The 23252-nt window shown below is 38.6% G+C and overlaps 1 protein-coding gene across 1 annotated transcript; it reads left to right on the top strand.

The window, feature by feature from the left end:
- Nucleotides 1-1132: 1132 nt before the first annotated feature.
- Nucleotides 1133-23252, top strand: adrb3a (adrenoceptor beta 3a). Its single transcript, XM_057357298.1, has 2 exons — nt 1133-2996; nt 20573-23252. Exons 1-2 carry the CDS (start codon nt 1702-1704, stop codon nt 20598-20600), a joined length of 1323 nt encoding a protein of 440 aa, XP_057213281.1. The 5' UTR covers nt 1133-1701; the 3' UTR covers nt 20601-23252.

Here is a 23252-nt window from a genome sequence, read left to right as displayed (position 1 = left end):
TATAGAGAGGTATGTGCCGCTCCAAATCATACTTATTCAATTGAATTTGGCACATGTTAACTCCACTCGAAGTGTATAAACATTAACAAGCAAAACTAATGCTTCTGAGCTAAATTTCAAGTGTCCCAGAAAAGGGTGTGAATACTTATGCAATGTACTTATTTTTGTTTTTTATTTTTAATAAATTTGCAAAGCTGTCAAAAATCAGTTTTTTGTTTCGTCATTATTGTGCATGGAGTGTAGATTAATGTAAAAAAATAATCATTTAAAGTAGTTTAAGATAAGGCAGCAGCATAATAAAATGTGAATAAAATGAAGGGGGATGAATACATTTGCAAGCCACTGTAGCTGAAATTGACAGTCAGTTATCACCACTGATTTTGGTTGAAGTACGAAAAAGAACTTTTGGCCACATTTACACAGCACCACATTTACATTATTTTTGCGGTGACATCATACTTATTAAAAGTTAATGAAAAACATGGCAGATGTGGAAGGCAGTGTAAGTGTATTTTTCTCAATCCACAAGTAAAATGCCTAATAGGTAAACATGCACTTTTATCTTTCATCACCACTGCAATGTTGAACTAATCTGAGCACAGCACAACAGACAGAAACTCGTGGCTAGATTTTTGGTGTATGACTACATTTTTAACTTTCTTTGAACATGTTAAATGAGGGTGATACAGAAGGAGATGTGTATCATCAGATATAGGTCAGTCTATTGTAGACAGGCCTTACCTGTTACGGCGACTGCTATCAGGTGATATGGTGACATTTTTTAAGACCCTGAAAAAAACAGTATTTTTAATGCATTTTTTTATGCATTGTTATTTCATCACTTCATGTACAAAACAAATTTGTGTCAAAAGCGCAACTGTATTAACTTGCACACATTTAGAAACATTAAACAATAAATATTTTACAGTTTTACACACTTTTGTTTGTCTACCTCTGATGTATGACACACATGTTGAAGGTGCTTCATGCTTGTTGGTTGTGAATTTGTAAGTTAGACCGAAAGAGTAAGGTGCACTTCACAGCTCCACCCCTAGGGTGAAGTGTGACTGCAACTACAGCACACTGGGCGCTCAACTCACACAGACCAAGTGAGTGAGCGAGTGAGAGAAAGAGGTTATCAGAGAGGGAGGGTGCTTGAGCACTGTTGACTTGTCTGGTCCTAGCTGAAGTGTCACTGCTCCTTTGAACGTTTGGCAGTAGACACACCTCCACTTGCTCTACACACACAACGCTCACTGAACATCATGCACCGCAGATCAAACTCCACTCCAGCGGACTACTTCAAAACAACGAGTGCTTATCTTCCTTTCTCTTGGTGATTTGGAGAGCTTTTTTATTGTATGTGTTTTAATGGGAACTTTCTTTTTTTGCCTCACATCTGCTGTTCAGCTGTGTGAACCTTGAGAAACTTGCAAGCTGTTGGATGTGCTTGTTTTTAGGATAACCGAGGGAGAGGTGAAAAGGAGTCATTGATGGTGTTGTTCAAGATTTGGACATACGGTGGGAAAAAATGCAAGTTTAAATGCATTGTATTTCAGTCAGCGCTATAAAAAAGGACAAGTCCTAAGCCAACAGATGTGTCTTGTACTTACAGTAGTTATGCGTCTCTTTGATGTTGCTTGTTTCTCCTTTTCCAACTGACAAACTCGCATTGACTTGGGCACATATAAAAAACACAAAATGGACTCAGTAATAAACAGCACCATATGTCCTAACGGGACACAATACAGTGAACATCAAGGATTCAAACCTCTAGTGCTGGTTGTCATGGTGATCATCATTATTGTCATGGGTAACCTTCTGGTCATCATCGCAATAGCTCGCACCTCACAGCTGCAGACCACGACGAACATCTTCATCATGTCTTTGGCATGCGCTGACCTCATCATGGGGGTGCTGGTGGTGCCAATGGGTGCCACGATTGTCATAACGGGTAAATGGCAACTTAATAAGACTATGTGCGAGTTATGGACATCGGTGGACGTGTTATGCGTTACTGCCAGCATAGAGACCCTATGTGTTATTGCGGTGGATCGGTTTATCGCCATCGCGCGCCCGCTGCGCTATAAAGTGCTTCTGAATAAGTGCAGGGCTCGGTTTATCGTGTGCGTCGTGTGGGGGGTCTCTGCTCTGATCTCCTTCGTGCCCATCATGAACCAGTACTGGCAGGCAACGGAAGACAAGGAAGCAAATTGTTGTTACAATGACCCAAACTGCTGTGACTTTGTAACAAACAAGCCCTACGCAATTATATCTTCCGTCGTTTCATTCTACGTCCCACTTCTCATCATGATATTCGTCTACGCTCGGGTCTTCCTAATCGCCACGCGACAGGTACAGTTAATTGACAAGAACCGCCTGAGGTTCCAAAATGAATGCATGGGAAATCAGGTACAACCATCGCTGCAAGGCAACAACAATGTCCCGTCGTGTAATAACGGCGGGGGCTCAGCGTCCATGCGCAAGGGTTCTCGCAGACGATCCTCGAGACTCACCGTCGTCAAAGAGCACAAGGCCCTAAAGACTCTGGGCATCATCATGGGCATCTTCACACTATGTTGGCTGCCCTTTTTCGTGGCGAACATCATCAAAGTATTTAATCGAGACGTGCCACCAAAGGAGATTTTTCGCTGGTTAAACTGGCTGGGCTACATTAACTCAGGCCTGAACCCCATCATCTACTGTCGGAGCCCCGAGTTTCGTGCAGCCTTCAAAAATCTTCTTGGCTGTCCCTGGATACCCTTGCTGAGAATGAACGTCCTCTACAAGGAGCTTCGGACTCGATGCCCCTGCTTTTCGGGGTCTGCGGAGCGGGGAATGGTTGAATCTTTCCAGAAGCCCCCGACGTTGACAGGGACAATGTCTGGGGATGGTAGCGTGGGGAGCAGTCAAAGCAGCTGCAGGAGCGAGGAGACGTCGCCGGGACCCCCTCACTCCAATGGCAGCACGTACTTCTCGAAACCAGAGGCAGAGTTGTAAGTTTCACTCTTTTTTTATTGTGACATCAGTGGTGTCAGGTGCACGCACATCAGTTTTATTTCACCAGCTGATGTATTTTAGTGCACACAATGTGAATGTAAAACTTGTCTGTATTTAGTATTTATTAATAAAGGACTGAATCAGTGCACGTCAGTAGTCGGTTTGCACTATAACATATCAGCTGAACTTCAGACCTGCTGCGACCAGATGTCTCGCAGTTCTGAATGCGCTTGTGGTGTGTTTTTCTCAGGGGGGTGCAGCTCAAGGTTGAGCAGGGCTGTGTTGAAGTTTTCTCGGATTGCAGAGGGATTTAACTTGTTTAACGTTTCACGTAAAAATGAATAAGCAGTTATGGTACGACTCTGTGGAATGTAAAATTTCTGGCTATTTCTTAGGCTTGGGGAACTGATTTGTGTGTGTGTCTGTACATATAGTTATTTACAGTTATTTACATTTTCAAACTAAAAGTTGCTGTACAAACTATAAAAAAAGGTTTCTAAATTTTGCCGAAGAGAAAATATGCAGACATGCAAGTTAATATAAGTTAGTTTTATTTTTTATTTAAGTAAAAAAAACGTTACTGAAAAACAGCGAGCAATAATAATTCAATTATATTTTTAAATTGTATTTAACAATTTAAGCTCACAAAAATTCCACTTTCTAGTCATTCTTTTCTCTAAAACGTAAAAGAACACATCAAGTACAGTTTAATCAAATGTTGATTTAACCCCCAACACACACAACCTAATAACTAAAATTACAAAGATTCAAGCTTTGCGTGCACATCTGGACCGACTGCTAGTGGAAAAAAAGTGCCCGGAGGGACATCCGAACACTTAGGTATTGTTTTGTTTTCTAATGCATTTACATTAACTGTAGTGTTAAATTCTTTGGAATGCTCATTATTAGAAATCATTTTACAGCTGTCCTTCGGATTTTCAATCTAAACAGCCATCTTGTAATTGTGGGGGTTTGTCCAAAAAAATTTGATTTGAATGATTCTGTTGCTTGCAAAGCAATTGTGTTCACATTTGTAAAACTCAAAGCTTCTGCCACACAAGAGCTACATACTTTAATACACTAAATAAATATTTTTTTGCTCAGCATATTAACATGCATATTTTCATTTAGTGCTCTAAAATTAAGATGCAACAAATAATTACATTCAAAGTAAGATTTTTAATGCAGTAATATTAAGAACTGCTTAAGGTTTCAATAATTTTGATCTGTGTAGAGGCTTTCTAGAAAAGACTTTTCCTAGAAGGGGGAGATACACTTGACTATCACAATACAGGATTCACAGCAGCTGTTACAGGGGGCTGGGTGGGCCGGCCCAGGAGACGCTTCTTGCCCACGATGAAGTGGAAACATTGCACACACATACGCCTCTCACTTTTAAATTCATGACGCCCGGGGAGAGAAAAAATACCTTTGGAGTTCTGCAGAAGTAAAACAAGAACTCAATCAAAGACATCATACTCTCATCTACATTTACATTTACATTTATGCATTTGGCAGACGCTTTTATCCAAAGCGACTTACATTTCATCGTATTATACATTTTTTGTTTCTGACTATGTGCAATCCCCTGGGATTGAACCAATGACCTTGGCATTGCTAGTGCCATGCTCTAACCACGGAGCCACAGGAAAGCAAAATAACTTCATACTGTGAAAATGATATGCTTCTTTGGTTAAGTATATTCTCTCTGTTAGTGGAAACCACATTTATGATTTACACATTAAACCAAGTGAGTCTATTGAAATAGATTGGAACAATAAGATTTGACCTTACATGCACTATTGCAGATTTTAGTCATTTTTTAAAAACAATCACTTTTTTGTTTGCTAATAAATATTATCATTATATTACCTACTGTCAAATCAATCTAGCCTGAAGTCAATACACCCAGATTTATATAATTTTGTATTTTATTCTACACAATGTAGGGTGTATTTACTGTATAAACCATACACTTACAACATAAAGCTTAGCTTTCTCATGAAGATAATCTACGAGCTACGAAAAGATGAAACCACAGAAATCAAGTCAGGGAAAAAATTTGTAGTAGAGACCAAAAGGAGCAAAGAACGTAGAAAGAACCGACTTTCACAGACGGAGACAGAACACAATTTATTTTCTCTTTGTTCTTCTGGATCATTCCGTGAGCGAATGCGATCCCGAAACATCTGAAGCATCGAGTTCACTGGTGTCAGGTGGCCCATTTCAACAAACAAATCACATTATTTGGCGTATAGCTCACCACCACAGGGCCCATCCGCAAGTACACCCAGTAAAATTTGATCAGACCTGTGATGACTGTAAAGCCATTTAACGTAAACTTTGTACCTCAGGCTTCGTACACCACGACCTGGTCTCTAGCGGTTTTTTTTAGAAACGCCGCAGCACAAACATCATGTCAAACACGACGTGCAATGACGCAGTCAAAAAGACAAAATGCACTAAGATGCGTTTTAGCCGGCACGCATTATGAAAGTGGCCCTTTATAAATAATGACAGATGGCAGATAATGACAGCGTGTTTTGTTTAACAAGAAGTCAACATTTTGCTGTTCTGTACTGCTGATGGGCACATTTTAGAGCGCTGGCAGAAACAAGCAAATGAAGACACAACGATTGCTTTGTGTTTCAGCGAGAAAATATCAGCTTTGATGAAGTGGTGAAATGCTGTTTATGTGTATTGATTAACCTGGAGAGGGAGAGTTTTTGAAAGGACACTTGTTAAAATTGTTGGAGTGATTAAGTGGTGAGGAAAAAGGTTAGTGGTGGTTTTCCCTAGACAAACATGCTTTTGAAAGCAATTTGTATTTTGGCAGCATGAAGTCACTTTTGTATAGCTGCTGTAAAAGCTATATGGATTGATTGTTGTCTGTTTATTTATCCGACTATAAGTGTGAATCATATTAGACTTGCGTGGGAGGGAATGGGGTGGTTTCTGTAGGGTTTCCATGTGTTTTAAGGGCCCCTCTGTTGCTTTTCAAACACCCCCAACAGCTGATAAACTTTATCAACAAAACGCAACACTTCCGCCTCTGAGAAACTGTTTACCAGCTAAAGACAGCGAGCAAAGCAAACGTTCAAAGCCAGGGGGTTTTATATTTTGCATGTAAATAACAGATGACTTATTTTGTTCTTTGCAGGAGCTGCAAATACCAGATTCAACAAAAATTTCAAAAGCATAGATTTTCTGGAAAAAAGTTGGCTCTTATAAATTACTATTTGGGCTGTATTCATTATTTTAAAATTGTTTTATTGATTCGTGCATAGCAAATATCAAAGATTCTACTGCTCCAATACATTTGCTTACTAAGGTCAACGACTTCAGTTTTACTGGAGCATGTCCAGTTGTTCCCTTCCCGACCATTGGCCAAAAGCAATAAATTGCCTTCACCTTTCCATGCGCGCTGGAGTTAGACGGACACATCAAAAGTACATTTTAAATAGAAATAATAATCAAATGAGTTAATGTAGATGGATACCAGACAGAGTACATCATTTCATTTCATTCCCTATGCATTACTCCATAGGATTACAATGTGCTGGATTAAAACTCATCACATCTCAGTTTAATAACTTTGAAAATGCTTTAAATCGGGATATTCTTTCATTACGGGCAAGCGTGGAAATTTCCATTTTCCGCATTAAAATGATGTGTTATGCGGTGTGACATTTTACAAATTAGGATTTCAGTTTCATTGGATCATGACTTAATAGTTACTTGAGTACCTATTTGCTTGTTGAACTGGCTTTCGTACACCTGCATGCGCATTTTCCAGAAGCCTGATTTTACAGACAGGTGCTTAATCACTGAATAGGTTTTTGGGGTTGAACACAATACAGTTGACAAGCTTAGGCTTGTATAATAGCTTATCAACTCCCATCACCTTCATTGCTGTAACGGTGGGGCACCATGTTTCAACAGAACAGACGGTTATCGCCACCATCAGCTACTGGTATCGCTCTATGGCTACTGTTGATCTTCACAAGAAAGGGTAGCCAAGACTGGCTCCTGATTGATAAATAGCAAAGTAGGGCAACAGGTTTCAGGTATGAGAGCTCAAATCAAGAGCGTCAGAATGGTTAAACACTTTTCTTTTTTCAGTCATTTAAGCTCATACAAATCATACATAATAAGTGCAATGATAATATTTCAACACTGTCCAAAATAATGCCCCAATATTGACCCTCTGAACATGTGCAATGAACCATATGCTGTGCATCAGCAAATGCATGCCTTCAAGTGATCGCTCTATCATTCTCAGGGAAGAAAGAAAGAAAGAAAGAAAGAACGAAAGAACGAAAGAAAGAAAGAAAGAAAGAAAGAAAGAAAGAAAGAAAGAAAGAAAGAAAGAAAGAAAGAAAGAAAGAAAAGAATGGCATGGTGCAGACAGAATAAGCAGTGAGGTAATTCTTTGCAACAGGATATGAACTCAATATGGAAAAAGCTCTTTTTAGCCATTATATAGAACAAATCGAGATCTGTCTTAGCAAATTACGAGATGCGATATGACCTCACTGTTATTCTCTTTGTAGGAGATGATTCTGTTTCTGAAGAGGAGTCTTGCCGTGTCAATTAAAACCCAGTCATCAGTTTTAAATTTGGCCATTTTAAGCAGAATAATTTAGAGGCACCATTGTCCTCTAAATGAGATTAGACTGAGCCCTGATTCTCAGATGTTTCTCCTTTCAAAGACTCTTCAATTTCTATATCTCCTGTGTCTCCTCTAGTTTCAAAGGAGGGCTCAACAATGTCTTGGTAGACACAAAGTTCTACCATCATTCGTCATAAAATTCGGCTGTATATGAATTCAAACCATTTAAATTCTACAAGATTCTATTTTTTGGGAAAATGATCTTCTCTGTGCCTAGTTATCCCCTGCTGGTAGATGCTGTAACTACACAAAAAAAGTCAGGCAACATACTGTTAATTTCTCAGAGCTCTTAAAGGTGGAATTAGCAATTAGCAAACACTGTAGAAAATTAAATCAACACCAAAAAACAATTTTGTGAATATTTACTGGAAATCTGTTTTGTGATTGTTGAAAATTGTGTTTGCACCGCTAAGTCCTAACTGTGTAATAAGGAGAATCTAAAGGGGATCGCACACCGGACGCGAAAGCGCCGAGCCGCGCAGCGTCGCATGTAGGACAACTCCGTTATTAATGTGGTAGAACCGAGAGGTTTTCTGTATTAATGTGGTGTTTTTCCGTTACTCCCAAACAGAAAAATGTATCTTGCAGCTTATAGTGAAGTCAGTTTGTACATTAAAGATGATTTCAGTCAAAAAAAAAAAAGTCAAATGTACACTCATAGAAAACAATATGTTAATTTTAACAATCAATGGCGCTACGCCGCGCGGTTCGGCGCTTCCACGTCTGGTGTGCGACCCCCTTAAAAGGATTGGGCCAACACTCTCGTAGCCAATCAGCAATAGGGAGCAAATACACTCATGATGGAGGAGACAGCGCAAGCATTTGTTATTTTGAGGGCGGACCAATGAAGAAAAACGTGAATTCACAAAATGTGAATCCTTACTGCTTGCCGCTTCAGTGGGAAATCAATGAAGAGCTGTAGGGTGATAAGCCTCCTGAATTACTGCATATGGTTAGCTGACTATAGTCAGCTGTTCGCTAAATCGTCACGTGTGTTCAGGTAGCAGATCTAATGATAAACTTAACAAGTCAGCTACTGTGCAAACCAATCAGAATGGTGTACAGGGGACGCATTGTATGGCTGTGAAAATCCCATATAATTTAAGTACTATGTGTTATGTTAGGTGTCAGTTGCGTGGGGTGTGAGGGAAAAGCTGTGAAGCTTGGGACAGGATATGTGTGTCGTGTGTCGTGTGTCCAGAATAGGGTGTGCGTTTTCCGAATCCAAATTCGAGGTTTGATTTAAATCTTATCACCCTTATGAGTTTTGTGTCTATCGGAAATGGTTGAAAATATGTGCGTACTTATTACATTGGCCCATCTTGTTGATGTCTTTAGTTTGGAAAGCAAACATGCACTTTTATTTGGCAAGGCACTCGGTGAACTCGGTAGCAGACGAGTGATTTGGAGATCGCATTATTGATCCATTAAAGCTGATTACATATGAAATGTCACAGGAGTATGTTCTGAAAACTCATCTGAAACTCTGCACTTCGCCTTGGTGAACTATTATTTGTTGAAACTGGAGGACGAAAGCGCCGAAATTTGAGTAAAATGGCTGGCAAATGAAAAAAGGGGGATTTAGGGTTAAATGGATAATGATTCAGGTTGTTGAGAAAAAGGTTCTGCAGAGCGTCGGCAAGACGTGGTTTCGCTTGTTTTGGATGTGTTGAGATCACAGATCGCTTTCTTGTGTGGACTCAAAACAGCAGGAGAAAAACAACTCAAGACTACCATGAATTCTATTAGTCAAATTTAATACCCCTTGAGTAAAATGGGGTAAAGCTGTGTCTTGTTGTATTAAAGAGTATGTTGTAACCTGGAAAGGTTTTTTTTCCAGGGAAGAGATGTAGATTTGCACCCAAACCAACATCAACGTATACACTAAAGTGAAGAGTGGGGGGGGTGGAGTCAATGTTTCCCATGGTTCAGTTGCAATAAACAGATGCCTTTTTCTACAACTCAAGACTTCTTGAAAGCTTAAATGAATTTCCATCAATTGTTCAAAATGTACTCAGTGTGTTGGTAGACAGACCGTAGGAAGGGGTAATTCAAATATTAAGTGCCATCAATCTAATCATTAGTATTTTAACAAATTTGGAAGACAGGAATTAAAAGAAAATGAGACACAAGAGAAGCTTTATGTGCCTCAGAGATGACGTACTTTGTATGCAAACCCCGGAGGCGAGTTAGCATTAAAGACTTCCGGTTCCATCGCCCCAAAGTCTATGGTTTTTTTTTATGGGTTTTATGGTAAATCGCCTGGAATAAGGTCTGTGACTAAATAAACCTCAAAATATTTTCATGTTTTAATCTATGACATTAAACACACTAGTTATAACCCACTTGTGATTTTTTAAACCTTTATTGTGTCTTTAAAACGGCGGTTGCTAACAATTTGCTATAAGCGACTACTTCCTTTGGCAGGGACATTAGACGTCATCGCGCATGTAAATCTCACAAATAATGCAACATGGGCACAAATCTCTAAAATCATTGATTGGGAATTCATTTACGGAGTAATTACAGTACTTACCAGGGAACATGTTTTTAATAAAGGTTGAGAAAGTTGTCGGAGGTTTGGTGGTGATGACGTTGATATCGAGCGACCGTAGTTTAGTCTGTTTATAGCCTCGCGTTAGCTTTTTACTTCTGCCGATTGTATTTAGGCTTCAAAAATAGCAAATATTGTGATAATCTGTAAAGATGATCTTGATAGAAAAACGTGTAAACATCATGAACATTTGTTAATCACAGATCATATTTTTTTGTGATCTTCCAAAAGAATGGGAAAAATGAATGGGCTTTCGGTCAAGGGAACCAGCGCGGCGCTAACTTCCGGGTAAGCCAACAAAACGTCCGAGGCACTCCGTTGAGGTGACACAAAATATCAGTTAAATAGTTTCACACATTATGTTATGTTATAGGCCCAGTCTAGAGCTTTTGCAGACACCAACAATTGCTTAAGTATTCTACATAAAAATCTATTGTGATGGAATACAGCTTTATTTTTTTATTTTTCTGGATTTATCTTCGTTGTTAGTTTTCTTTTTACATTTTTGTCACACAATAGGACACATGTATGGATCTTACTTAAGATCAACTGAGATCTTACAAAGTAAGTAAGGAAGTAAGGAGGCGGGAACCGGCGAACGATAACCAACTTTTAATAATAAAATAAACATACAAGAAAACGAAAGTAAAGGGCCGACACCTACCTCACGGTCAACTGCCGGCCACACAAACATAAATAAAACTTAACACAACGTCCAGGCCTGGTCCTCTCTCGTCGTACACTCCTGTCGCTCGTCCTTTTCTGCTTCCGTAGCTCCTCTGTGAGAGATGCGAGACCGGTGCAACGCGCAGCTGACACTCATTATCACTCGCGTCACCCGCCTCGCACTGTTCCCTCAAGGCTCTCGTCCCGCCTTCCTCGTTACAGGCCTCTTTGAACCTTTTCAGTCAGGATTTCGCTCATCACATAGCACTGAAACTGCTCTTCTTTGTGTGGTTAATGACATTCTTCTGTCCATGGATTCTGGGTTAATAAACATCCTGATTCTTCTCGATCTAAGCTCTGCATTTGACACAGTCTGCCATGAAATACTCATCTCTCGACTTTCTGATATCGGTATTACTGGTTCAGCTCTTTCCTGGCTCATTTCCTACATCAGCGACACAAAATATTATATCACCATACAAGGGTATAAATCTGCCACTGCTCCGGTTTTACAGGGTGTTCCTCAAGGTTCAGTTCTGGGTCCACTTCTGTTTTTCACTTATATTTCTCCGCTTGGTGACATCATACGCGTGCATGGACTTCAATTTCATTGCTATGCTGGTGACATTCAAATCTACCTTACCACCAGCTCTGATAGGCTATCCCTGCCTGACTCACTTATTGCATGCATCAGGGATATCAAGCATTGGATGTCCTTGAATTTTCTTGAACTAAACTAAATCTTTTGCCTCTCATATTTCTTCTGTTGTTAAAAACTTTTTTACCACCTTCGTAATATTGCACGTCTTCGATCTTCTCTCACTCTAGCTGATGGTGAAATCTTAATTCATGCATTAATCACATGACGACTAGATTATGGCAATGCTCTATTTCTTGGTCTGCCTAAAAAAACTCATAGCAAGGTTACAGTTTGTTCAAAACTCAGCAGCAAGATTTCTCACCTCCACCAGGCATTCTACTCACATTACTACTCTACTGCATGATCTTCACTGGCTACCTGTGGCATCACGTATTCACTTTAAGATATTACTTCTAACATTTAGGCCATTAAAGGCAGGTCTTGCGCCTCCATATCTGTCTGACCTACTCTCCTGCCCGGTCCCTCAGATCAACTGAGCTTGGTCTTTTGTTCATTCCTCATTTTCGGCTGTCCACTGTAGGTGGTAGGTCATTTAGTGTTAATGCTCCTAAATTATGGAACTCGCTACCCCTTACACTTCGTAATATATCATCTTTGCCTACCTTCAAGACTCAGCTAAAAATGTATCTTTTCAATACGTATTTGGGATAATGTGGCTACCATGGCGCAGTGCGGCGTGACAATCCCCTTAGAACAAGCCGTGTGTTGCCTCGCGTCGCTCCGCGTCCGGTGTAGATACGGTGTAAGAGTTTTAAAGATGACTAAAGCGATCTCGAATTCCTGTACAAATTACATAATTACTCACAATTTTTTTAGGGGGGCTAAGCTAGAAATTTAGGGTGGCTAAAGCCCACCTAAAAAGGGTGTATGTACAGTAATAGAAAGCCATACATGTTTCGAAAACATTAGGACAAGTGTCACGATTGTGGTGCAGAGAAGAACCCAAGCGCAGGCAGGCAGTGAAGGGGTTAACAGAAAATATTTATTACAAAAACACACAAAACAAAACCCACGAGGGGGTATAAAACAGGAACTAAACTAAGAAACAAACTTGAAATAAAAGACTTCCCACGAGGGGGCAAAATGAAAACAAGAACACTAAACTAAACTAAAGGACACGACCAAACGTCTTAAATCAAAAAACACAACAGGGTAGACCACAAGACTCACGGAACAAGGACAAGGCTGGAAACAGGAACACTGGACAAGGCACGGAATCAAGACGACAGGCATGAACACGGTACATAAGAACAATCCACGAGCACAGGACAAAGAAACATGAGGGTATATATAGGAACACAAACAAGGGATAACGACATGGGGCAGGTGTGGGACATTAAACACTCAGGGAAGGATAACGAGGAAACGAGATGGCGGGAACAGAGACGAGACACTGGAAAAACACATGAGAGGCATAAACATCTCATGGTCTTCCCACATAAAACCCAAGAACTCTGTCCCGATCCCACCACACGACTAGAATTTCATAAACAAGACGGTGGGACCGTGACAGACAAGTAAATCATGACAAAATTTTCTTCAAGTGATCTAACCTTTAGACTGGCCTAATTTGATGAAGCTGTTTTTTATTAATATACTTTCTAAGTATTAATCTGATACTGAAAAGTAATAAAGTCACTGTAGATCTGTCCAGTGCAGATTCTTTAAAATCACAATGTGTTCCTGTAATTGATACATTCAGAAAGTAGCTCAAGACAGTAGGCAGCTCACTCGTTTTGACAAAAACATTATGAAGTTCGAAAACTAGCACCTGCGGCGTGTTTATATGCAGACTGCATATCAAAACAGTCAAATAAATTAATGAACTGTAATCTTAAAGAATATAGGCATACAGAATTACATTTCAAATCTGAGAAGAAAATTTAAAACATTTGTGACTAACAACACTGCAAATTGGAAAAAAAAAACTAAATCAGTTACAAACATGTATGTCCACATGAGAGGTCACTTCCATTTGTTGAAATGCTTTTGAGGATTTATCCATCTGTAACAAGAAATTCTAAAAATCTCCCATACTAATGCCAAAATAATTGTTATATACAGCCGCAGAAACAATTAAAAGACCATTTCATTTATTTTCAGGTTTTCTGAATTTACTATTTATACTTGTGTGTTTAGGTAAAATGATAATTTTTGTTTCATTCTGTGAGCTACATGTTTCAATATGCTACATTCAATTTATTTGCAGGAAATGAAAACTGGACAAAATAACAGAAAAGATGCTCTGTATTTTTTCAGACCTCAAATACTGCAAAGTAAGAAGTATGATATTCACTTTTAAGCAAGACAACAGTAATATTTGTACATGTATAGGAAAAGTTCAATAATTGTTTTTTATGTGATAACCTGGATTTTTATCACAGTTTTTATGTGTCTCGTCATTCTGTCAGTCTTTCACATTGCTGTTAGATTACTTTGTCAATCCTGATGTTTGATTTTATTATAATTTAACATTATTATAACTCAACAGACACTGGACTAAAATTGCCACTACACATGCTGATTAAATTAAAAAAAATGGAATGGTCTCTTAATTTTTTCCATGGTTGTATATTCAGGACTATCATCATCATCCTCTGCACGTTCCCCACAAAAACCATTTTTTATTATGGGTATGACCAGTTTATAGAATTTTTTGTAGTGATTCTTGTGTGCTCCCATGGCCTGAAAATAAACTAATCAAAATCAGTTTAAACTATCAATGCAAAATTAAATTAATGTAGCTCTCTTGCTCAACTGTGCACCGCTCTCTCATTCTGCCAAAACAGCTGCGTAATAAAGTCAATATCTTGGCATTTCCAGATATTTCTCATGAGAGGCAAGAACTGTGCTGCATTCAGATCAAAAGTGAAGAGGAGCAGCTGCTCCTGTCTTCTGGAGTGCCTTGCCACATTTTTAATGGTTATGAGACAGTGTGAGCTTTGACTGCAGGGCCAATGCTGGCCACTGACTCAGTGGAAGCTTATAGACGGTTTATGGGGTGAGGATATTGACACTCACAACTCACAATTTACACGCACCTTAGTTTCTCTCACTCCCCCTCTCTCTTTCTCTCGTCTTATATTATTCCAAACCATGGTGGTTTGTTTTAAAAGCACAGAACATTTGGTTATTTGCTTTGCAACATCTTTTAGAAACAAGTACAGACACGGTTTGTTTTTATTTTTGTACTTTTGGAAGTTAAACATCAAGCGGGTGAGAATTTCGATGTGGTGTTTGTGTCTGTTTTTATAGCAGATGTGTAAAGTACTGTACATCAAATCAGTTAAGCCTCAATCGGTTCAGAACTGAGAATGAGAAAAATGAGAGATCATTTTGGACTCGGTCTTGGCTTTACAAACAAATTAAACAAAACTGCATAGGCTGGATTAATTTCTAAGCACTTCTTTTTTCAAATATTTGCTCACATGGAATACTACTTGATAAACATATGCTCTGACAGTTGTAACAAATACAAATTTACAAGAATATTTTTTACAAACGTTTATATCACCTAAAATCTAACCTCTGTTCAAGTCATATCCAGCTCTGTGCAAGGCCTTTAATGGTAAAAGTGTTAAAGCACATTGTTTGTTACAGTAGGTTTCTCAACCCATCCATGGGTTTTCAAACTGTTTTAAGGGGTCTCTAGAAATGTTTTGAGTAACAAAAGATATCAAAAGTTTTAAAATTCTACTGACCATTCTATTTGTACAAACAATATGTCTAATAAAGTGGTTCTCAACAGGGGGGGGCTGTGGACCACAAGGGGGCCTCAAGATGACTAAAATTAGACAAAATGAGAATTTAAATACATTTAGAAAAAAACAAAAACAATATATTTGTCATTATTTGGCCATTTTTATAATGAATAAACATTTGTTTCAGTTCATGACAAGCTCTAGAATATTTTATTGGGTAGAAATTGTCCGTTTTTCTGAGCGGATATTGTTGAATACAATGGGGGGGCCTTTTAGTCAAAAAGGTTGAACAGTTTAAATGCTTTTTAATGCAAAAAATGAATATGTGTTTAAGAAAGGAGGTCCCTCGCAAAAGGTTTAGCATATGTGGGGGTCCTTAGCATGGAAAACGTTTGACTACCCCCTGGTTTAACCAACTGGACTGAATTATATTGTTGTTCTGAACTCTGACCTGAAGTGAAAACAGTCAAAGATTGAACTGCATAGAGGAGAAGGACAACAGACATGTTATGATGCTGTAACACACTGTGTGAGAGACGTTTGGGACGTGTACTGTAATTGTTTGGTACAGCTGGTATTGGAACATGAAATCAGAGCTGGAAGAGGTCCATTTTGCTGAAAATGAGACAGAAATACATCACATAATCAGAACTGGACAACGTATTACTCAATATGACTGCACAAACATTCACATACACATTTAATGACACTAAACTTCCCTGACAAAAGAGATGGATGTGTCTGTGACAAAAACCAAACAAGCGAATTCGGAATTGCTGACGGAATGTATTATTGGACTGAACTACGGCCAAATCGTGGGATCACTTTGGGGGTTTTTGGAGAGAACCCTATCTAGATGGAATGCTCAACAGAATTGTCACCCAATCCTGTCAAGACTTAGTTCCCAGTGTAGCGGTCACATCCTTGATATTTCAAGAAAGCCTTTTCCGCCCAATAACCAACACTGGATGCCAGCAAGCATAGTCATTTTTTCTCATGAGAAACCAAAGGTATAAATCATATAAATCATGCTTTTCCACGGCTGGAACACATTTTACAACAATGGCGACCTCACTTCCTGTCAGGCAGTGCGTGTGACAGTTGTATTGTACTAAATAAAAGATGTGATTCATCTACTGTGAACATTATGGCAAGTGAAAGCTAACTGCCGTAAATCAAAGTAGAGCAAGATATGAGCAGCAATTCGTATGTACAGTAGGCCACTGCATTATGCTTTATAACGTGTGTTTGTTGTTATAGGTGTGGTCAAAATGGCCAAAATTTAAAGTATGATTTTATTTCTCGTGGTCCCAGCACATTATGACTATTTGCATTTTATCATACTTCATCCATCAAAAATGCAAATTGTCTTTGCGCATGCATATGTATGAAGGGCAAAGCGTTATAAAAAGCAAGCTGTAGTCTTAAAATCATGCAACAAAATACTGTGTTGACAGACCAAAGCCTAAAATCAAAGGAGAATATTTTGGACACATGGAAACATTCAATGAAGTGCCTCAAATACTGTATGGAGACTGCTGATAGCCATTAACCAAGCCCCGGATTATTTTACATAAGAAGGGAATACAAAAGCAAGATTCAAAGCGAGAGATCAAAAATCTAATGAGATCTGTTTGGTTACTGACATTCTTCCAAATATCTTCCTTTGTGTTCGGCAGAAGAAAGAAATGTATACAGGTTTGGATCAACTTGAGTAAATGATGACAGAATTTTCATTATGGGGTGGAGTATCCCTTTAATACAAAGGCTTTAAAAAAGTGTGAACACGACAATGGCAATGACGGCCTTTAAAGGAATAGTTCACCTAAAAATGAAAATTCTGTCATCATGTACTCACCTTCGTGTTGTTCCAAATCTGTATAAATTTCTTTGTTCTGATGAACACTGAGAAAGATATTTGGAAGAATGCTTATAATCAGACAGATTTTGCCCCCATTGACTACCATAGTAGGAAAAAATATAATGGTAGTTAAAAGTGCCCCAGAACTGTTTACTGTCCCACATTCTTCAAAATATCTTCTTTTGTGTTGGGGGGAAATGGGGATCTGTTTTGGTCAGAGAGAGAGAGAGAGAGATGAATGAGATACTGAATGAAGTGCCACCAAGAAACAATTCTTGATAGGCGGATGCAGCCAATATATAATGTACAGTTTATCAGAGTGGAAAATACAGTACGTTTGACGATTAATTGGAACAATTACGCTGGGAAAAGCCCACCTCCAATTTAAAATTATAACATAACAGACCCCTTTGACCCTTACGGTGTTGGGTAACCCTCAAAGCTCTCTGTTTTAATGAATAGGTTTGTAAGAAAAACAGCAGTGGAAACATGACAGGAGGGAACGGCGCACGCTGAGTTAGCAAGATCTCAAAACGAAGAAACGCTATACAAGTTCCAGGTGGCCTTTCTGGGCATGGCGGCGAGGCCAGACGTGATTAAAATATTTTCAGCTCATCAATCACTGAAGTCGACAATGTTTCATGCTGAAAATCTGACATTTCACTGGACCATTTTCCCAAATAAAGCGGCAGCCAATACTGCGTTACAAAATTGCCAAACTATACTGAGGAAAAGACATTTTAAACTAAATACACAGCATATAAAATGCTGTGAAAATCATCCTGAGTTTTGCACTTAACATGTTTTCACGGACTAACTCGAGAGGATCAGCCAAATTCAAAAACAGAAGCAAGGCTACGGTGCTATTGACATCAAGTGGGAAATGGGCATCTGGCAAATGAAGCACATCTGTGGTCAAGGACGGGACTACGTATTGTGTGACATTAATATACTGTAGCAATATGGACAATGTATATTTCTTGTGCAATGAAATAGAAGCCAAGAATGTTAAACCTGCAAACTGTTGCTCACTGCTCTAAATGAACATACAGAATAAACCAAAATTTAAGCTAAAGTGGCAAAAAGAAAGTATACCGTTTTGTCAGACTTCATTGGTGGGTCAATTCTTTGAAACAGAGAAGCTGCGTCCGAAATTGCATACTGTGACAGTAAGTAATGAATTTGAGTACCTATCGGCTTTTTTGGTTTTATGGTCATGTGACTCTTTGACCTATGACATATTAACAACAACCTATATTAATTGGCGCTTGCATTAAAAAACGGACGCCCGCCTTAGTTTTCTGCTGTTTATTTGATTTACTTTTGAAATTTGACCATTTCTCAGCTCCCGTGGCATCATAGAGAAGTGTCCATCCAATCCACACTCATGAATCTCGGCGGATGTAGTAGACTATCCGGGTATTTCTCGTCTACTGTTTTTTGCATACTGAGGTTTCGGACATACTATTCATGACTCATACTCATTTTCGCCTACTATATAGTACGAGGCAATTTCGGACGCAGAGAGAGTCTTTACCTTGGAAATGTGTCATCTTTTGTCATCATGTTGCCCCCCTGAGGGTTGAGCGGTACGCCTGGCACTCTCAGAACATTTCACATTTTGTTTTTTCCTCTTCCGCCAGATAGCGCATAAACGCTCTGTATTGTTTACGTGTTCCTGTGGAGACATGTACAGTAGCTGTGATAGGATCAGAATGTCAGGCATTTAAAGTGAAAGAAAATGGTGGAGAAGGAGAGGCAGGGCTCATGGGTGGGTGGTGTGGCACGAGGGACACTCAGAGAGACGAAAAAGTAATGTGAAGGTGAAATTTGTCATATATTGAAAGGAAAGCATTCCTCAGGCTGACAAATAAGGCTGCAAAACTTCAACTAGTGCATTTAAATATCATTCTGATATAAAAGGGATAGTTCGCAAAGTTCACATGCTGTCATTATTTGTTCACCCTCATGTTATTCCAAAGCTGTGGGACTTTCTTTCTTATGCAGAACACCATAGAAGATATTTTAAAGAATGTTGGTGAGCATTGGGACAGCATTGACTTCCATTGTATGGATACAAAAGCACTGAGACATTTCTCAGAGAATATTCCAGAGAAAAAAAGTGTCATATACAGATTTTGAATGAAAATGATGGCTGATTTTTTAAGTCAACTATGCCTTTTTTATGCTGATAATATTTGGAAAATGCTAAATACTGTAGACACAGTTTCTCTAGTAGCCTTGAACTTGTAGAAACCACATAGACACAGTGGCCATAAACTTGATCGTCCAATCCAACATGGGAATTTTTGTAAATTTAGAGATGAAACAGGTTGACCGTCCATCCAAGTAGCAAAACTATTAAATGAGATCCTAAAATGCAACCAAACCCACCATCTGCAGCAGCATTAATTTTCACCCTAATGCATTTTGCTGTTGTTCTCTTTGTGCAACAGAAATGCATTATAGAAAACAGATTTTAAAATCTAAAAATAAATGTATAAAACACACATACTATAGTTATATGATAGATCTGAATATATGAAACTACGTTTGAGTACTGCACCTTCCATTCAGCACTTTTGAAAACAACAGATTTTTGTCATATGCTCAGTTTTTTCATGGGGTGGTTTAGAGGTTAAAGGTCAAGGAGCGAGGCATAAACTACCAGGCCATAAACCATCACGACTCTGCCCTTGGGCAACCAAAATATTACCCAAATTCCTCCAGAGAGATCAATCATTGTACCTTAAAAAGGTGTACTACACTTTAAGTTAGTTTGGGTAAAATAGTTTGCCAAATTATTACTTATTACTTCATCACTTGTAAAAGCAAAAGCATTACTTGTGCAACAAGTGTAGTTTTGACTTCTTCAGTATCAGCTGCTGAAACACTCTTCATGGCCAAAAGTATGTGGACACCCAAATACCACAGCCGTACGTGCTCAACGAACATTTTCATTTCAAAATCATGGGCATTAAGTTCTGTTTAGCCTCCGTTCTTCTGGGAAGACTTCTCCACTAGAAAATGTCTGCGGGGATTTGCTTACAGTACATTCATTGCACCGGTTAGGTCGGATACTGGCTCGTACTCTCCGTACCAATTCTGCGTATCCCCGAGGATCAGGTCTGTATTGTGCAGACCAATCACATTCTTTCACTCAATTCTTTTCACTCATTAATTCATTTCTGCGTGGACCGTGCTTTGTGGGGCATTATCTTACTGGAACCGAAAAGGCCCTCCTTCGTACTAAAAATATTTGTTTAAGAAAATTGCACGTATGCCTGATTTTAGGCACCTGTTACTAATGAGTATGAAATAGCTGAACACGTTAATCAAATGGGGAAGTTTACATACTTTCTTCTATAGTGTGCACTATATAGTGTAATTGTAGCTGGAGGGTTCTGCACATTAGAATGTCTTTGTTTAACAAACGTTTTGTGTTTGTTTCCCTTAGCTGTAACCTACAAGAGCAGGATGGCTGAAAGAAGCTGAGGAGGATATGAAGACCTCGGTCACAGTTTGCTGACCTTCCCCAGCAGGGACCACAAGGGCCCAGAGAAATACCCAATAAAGCCGTCAGGGGGGCCTCCTCCAAAAAATGACTTTTTCGGAAAATACGGAAGCAGAAAGATCAGAAGGGGGCAAACTATAAGCAAGCGCTGACCCAAGAGAAAGAGCCTGAACTGGTACTGCTTACAGAAGAATAATGGAGTGATCCGTACTGGTTACATTCCATTAATGCGAGGAGTACTGGAGTTGGCCCGGGTTGGTCCAGTCTGAATGGCAAACGATGAATCCGACCTGTACGACTTAATTTTTAATGACTTTGTTAGTTTATGCACACATATGTTGTTGATGTTTTCAAATATAGAAATTAGACAGATTTTGTACACTATATTAAATTATTTTCTATTTATTTTACTCTCCACATTTTAGCTGTGAATGTCCGAAACTCTTACCACATTAATATATCTGTGTTTTCTCAAATAACATTGTTCATTTTAAAAGGATAGTTCACCCCAAGATGAAAATTCTTTCATCATTTATCCACCCTCTCGTCATTTCAAACCTGTATTACTTTCTTCTGCAAAACACAAAAGAATATATTTTGAAGAATGTTATTAAACAAAAACCGTTGGTCCCTATTCACTTCTATTGTATGGACAATAAGTCAATAGGGACCGGTGTTTTTTGTTACCAACATTCTTCAAAATATCTTCCTTTCTGATATGAATAAGAATGGAAGTCATACAGGTTTGAAATGACATGAGTGTGAGTAAACGATGACAGAATTTTCATTTTGGGGTGAACTATCCCTTTAAGCAGTCTATCAACCTCAGTATAAGCTACAAGACTTCCGGATCACCCCGTCGACACTGCAAAGCGGCGTGACAAAATTCGAATGCTCTCGAGAGCACTGTGAACGATAATCGAAGTGTAGCCAGCTTCAATAGTTTTAAAGGGAGCATTTGGGTTGGTCACGAGACTTGTTGTGTAGACGTGTCAAAAGCCAGCAGATAATAAAAAGAAGTCAAATTATACACTCAAAAATCCTCTTTTACATCTTACATCTGTTGTGTTTACTCATGTTTATGGTTTTTTTGGTGTTATTTTTTAAGTTTCTTGGAAAAAATGATCACACCCCTGAATCCATTGTTACATGACGCACAATACTGCTTTGTATTACACTAATGTAGGCTTGGAAGCAAACATTTGAAGCCTAATATGCTAGAATGTATTTTTGCCATGAGGAAACGCATACAGTAAGTTGTTGTTTCTACTGATTGCAATTCCATCTCATCCGTTTCATAGAAATTAGAAACACATCCTCCTTCACTTCACTGCGGAGAACGAAATTTAGCAGGTTTTCTTATTTAGCAGGTTTTTTTTATTTGCATTCTAGATTCTAAAAGCACGATGTGAGAACTATCAACAACCCAGTCTCAAGGCATATTGTGGCGTAGGCACGAAATTTGGATTGTGTCAAGGACACGAATTTCCCCAATTTTTCATGTCACCAGCACCACTTTCAATACACAGACCGCCTGTGTCTTTACATTTATATATTTATAACCTGATATCAAAAGTAGTCGTAAATATTTTAGGAGTTGGCTAACACCTTACCTCACCACAAACCCTAAAATCACAACCGCAAAGACTAATTTAGCTAAAAACGTGAGTTTCACGAGGTGGCAAAGCAAGGATAAATGGCTACCCTAACCCCGCCCCTAAACCTAACGTCACAGGGAAAAGTTAAATCATAACAAAACATATATGAGATTGTAGGAAATAGGAGTGACCCACCTTGTAAAATAGGTATGAATTCCCATCAGATTGTGTTGATAGATATTTATACATATGAAAGATATTGCGTATTAAAATACTTTAGATTGAAAGTCGTGCTGACTGACACGAAAAAAGGGGAAATTTGTGTCCTTGACACGAATTAATAGATTACAGTTTGTGACAATGTCACGAATTCCCTTGAGACTGTGTTGCTGTGAAATATGATGATCGAAAATGTTGGTTTAATGATAGAGTTCTGATGCGATGTTACCAGGACAAATGTGAGAGGTTTCAGGTATACTTTATAATTAGATATATTGGTAGAGATATAAAAACAGCATCAAAATATCTTCTTTTGTGTTCTGCGGAAGAAAGAAATTAAACCATGACAGAATTTTCATTTTTGGGTGAACCATCTCTTATGTAACAAAAACAAACATTTTAGAATGTGGTCTGACTTTTGAGCTCTGTACACAATTTCCACAGAACGTTTATTTACAGCGTTTCATTTTATGTGTGTGGGGCAAAAAATTTGAGCTGCAAAAAGGCTTGAAATTATAAAATAAAAAAGCTGTTAAAGATACTCGTGTGGGTCTCAAAATGTGTGTCAGTGATTGTGTAAGAGAGCAAGAACTACATTTAGGACTGTTCAGGTTTAAAGTGATTGCATAAGCAAAGACAATACTTTGATGTTTGATCAGCGTTCTTCAATGTGTTTCAATAATTTATGAAATATTTTTTGAATTAATAACTTAATGTAAATATGTTTAAAATAATGTAGACTCACATGTGATGAATTTATATCAGTAGCCTAAATAAAGCTGTTTAATTCTACATGGAGCAGGTCA

Source organism: Triplophysa rosa, linkage group LG17 (assembly GCF_024868665.1).
Source record: "Triplophysa rosa linkage group LG17, Trosa_1v2, whole genome shotgun sequence".
Classification (NCBI taxonomy): Eukaryota; Metazoa; Chordata; class Actinopteri; order Cypriniformes; family Nemacheilidae; genus Triplophysa; species Triplophysa rosa.
Note: the sequence above shows the minus strand (reverse complement) of the source record. Positions and strands in the feature narration are given on the sequence as shown.

What these genes read in the sequence shown, in the direction of transcription:
- adrb3a (XM_057357298.1), top strand. Translation starts at nt 1,702, where the DNA reads ATGGACTCAGTAATAAACAGCACCATATGTCCTAACGGGACACAATAC. An exon ending in TCGAAACCAGAGGCAGAGTT is followed by an intron (nt 2,997 to 20,572) that starts GTAAGTTTCACT and finishes TGTTTCCCTTAG; the next exon opens with CTGTAACCTACAAGAGCAGG.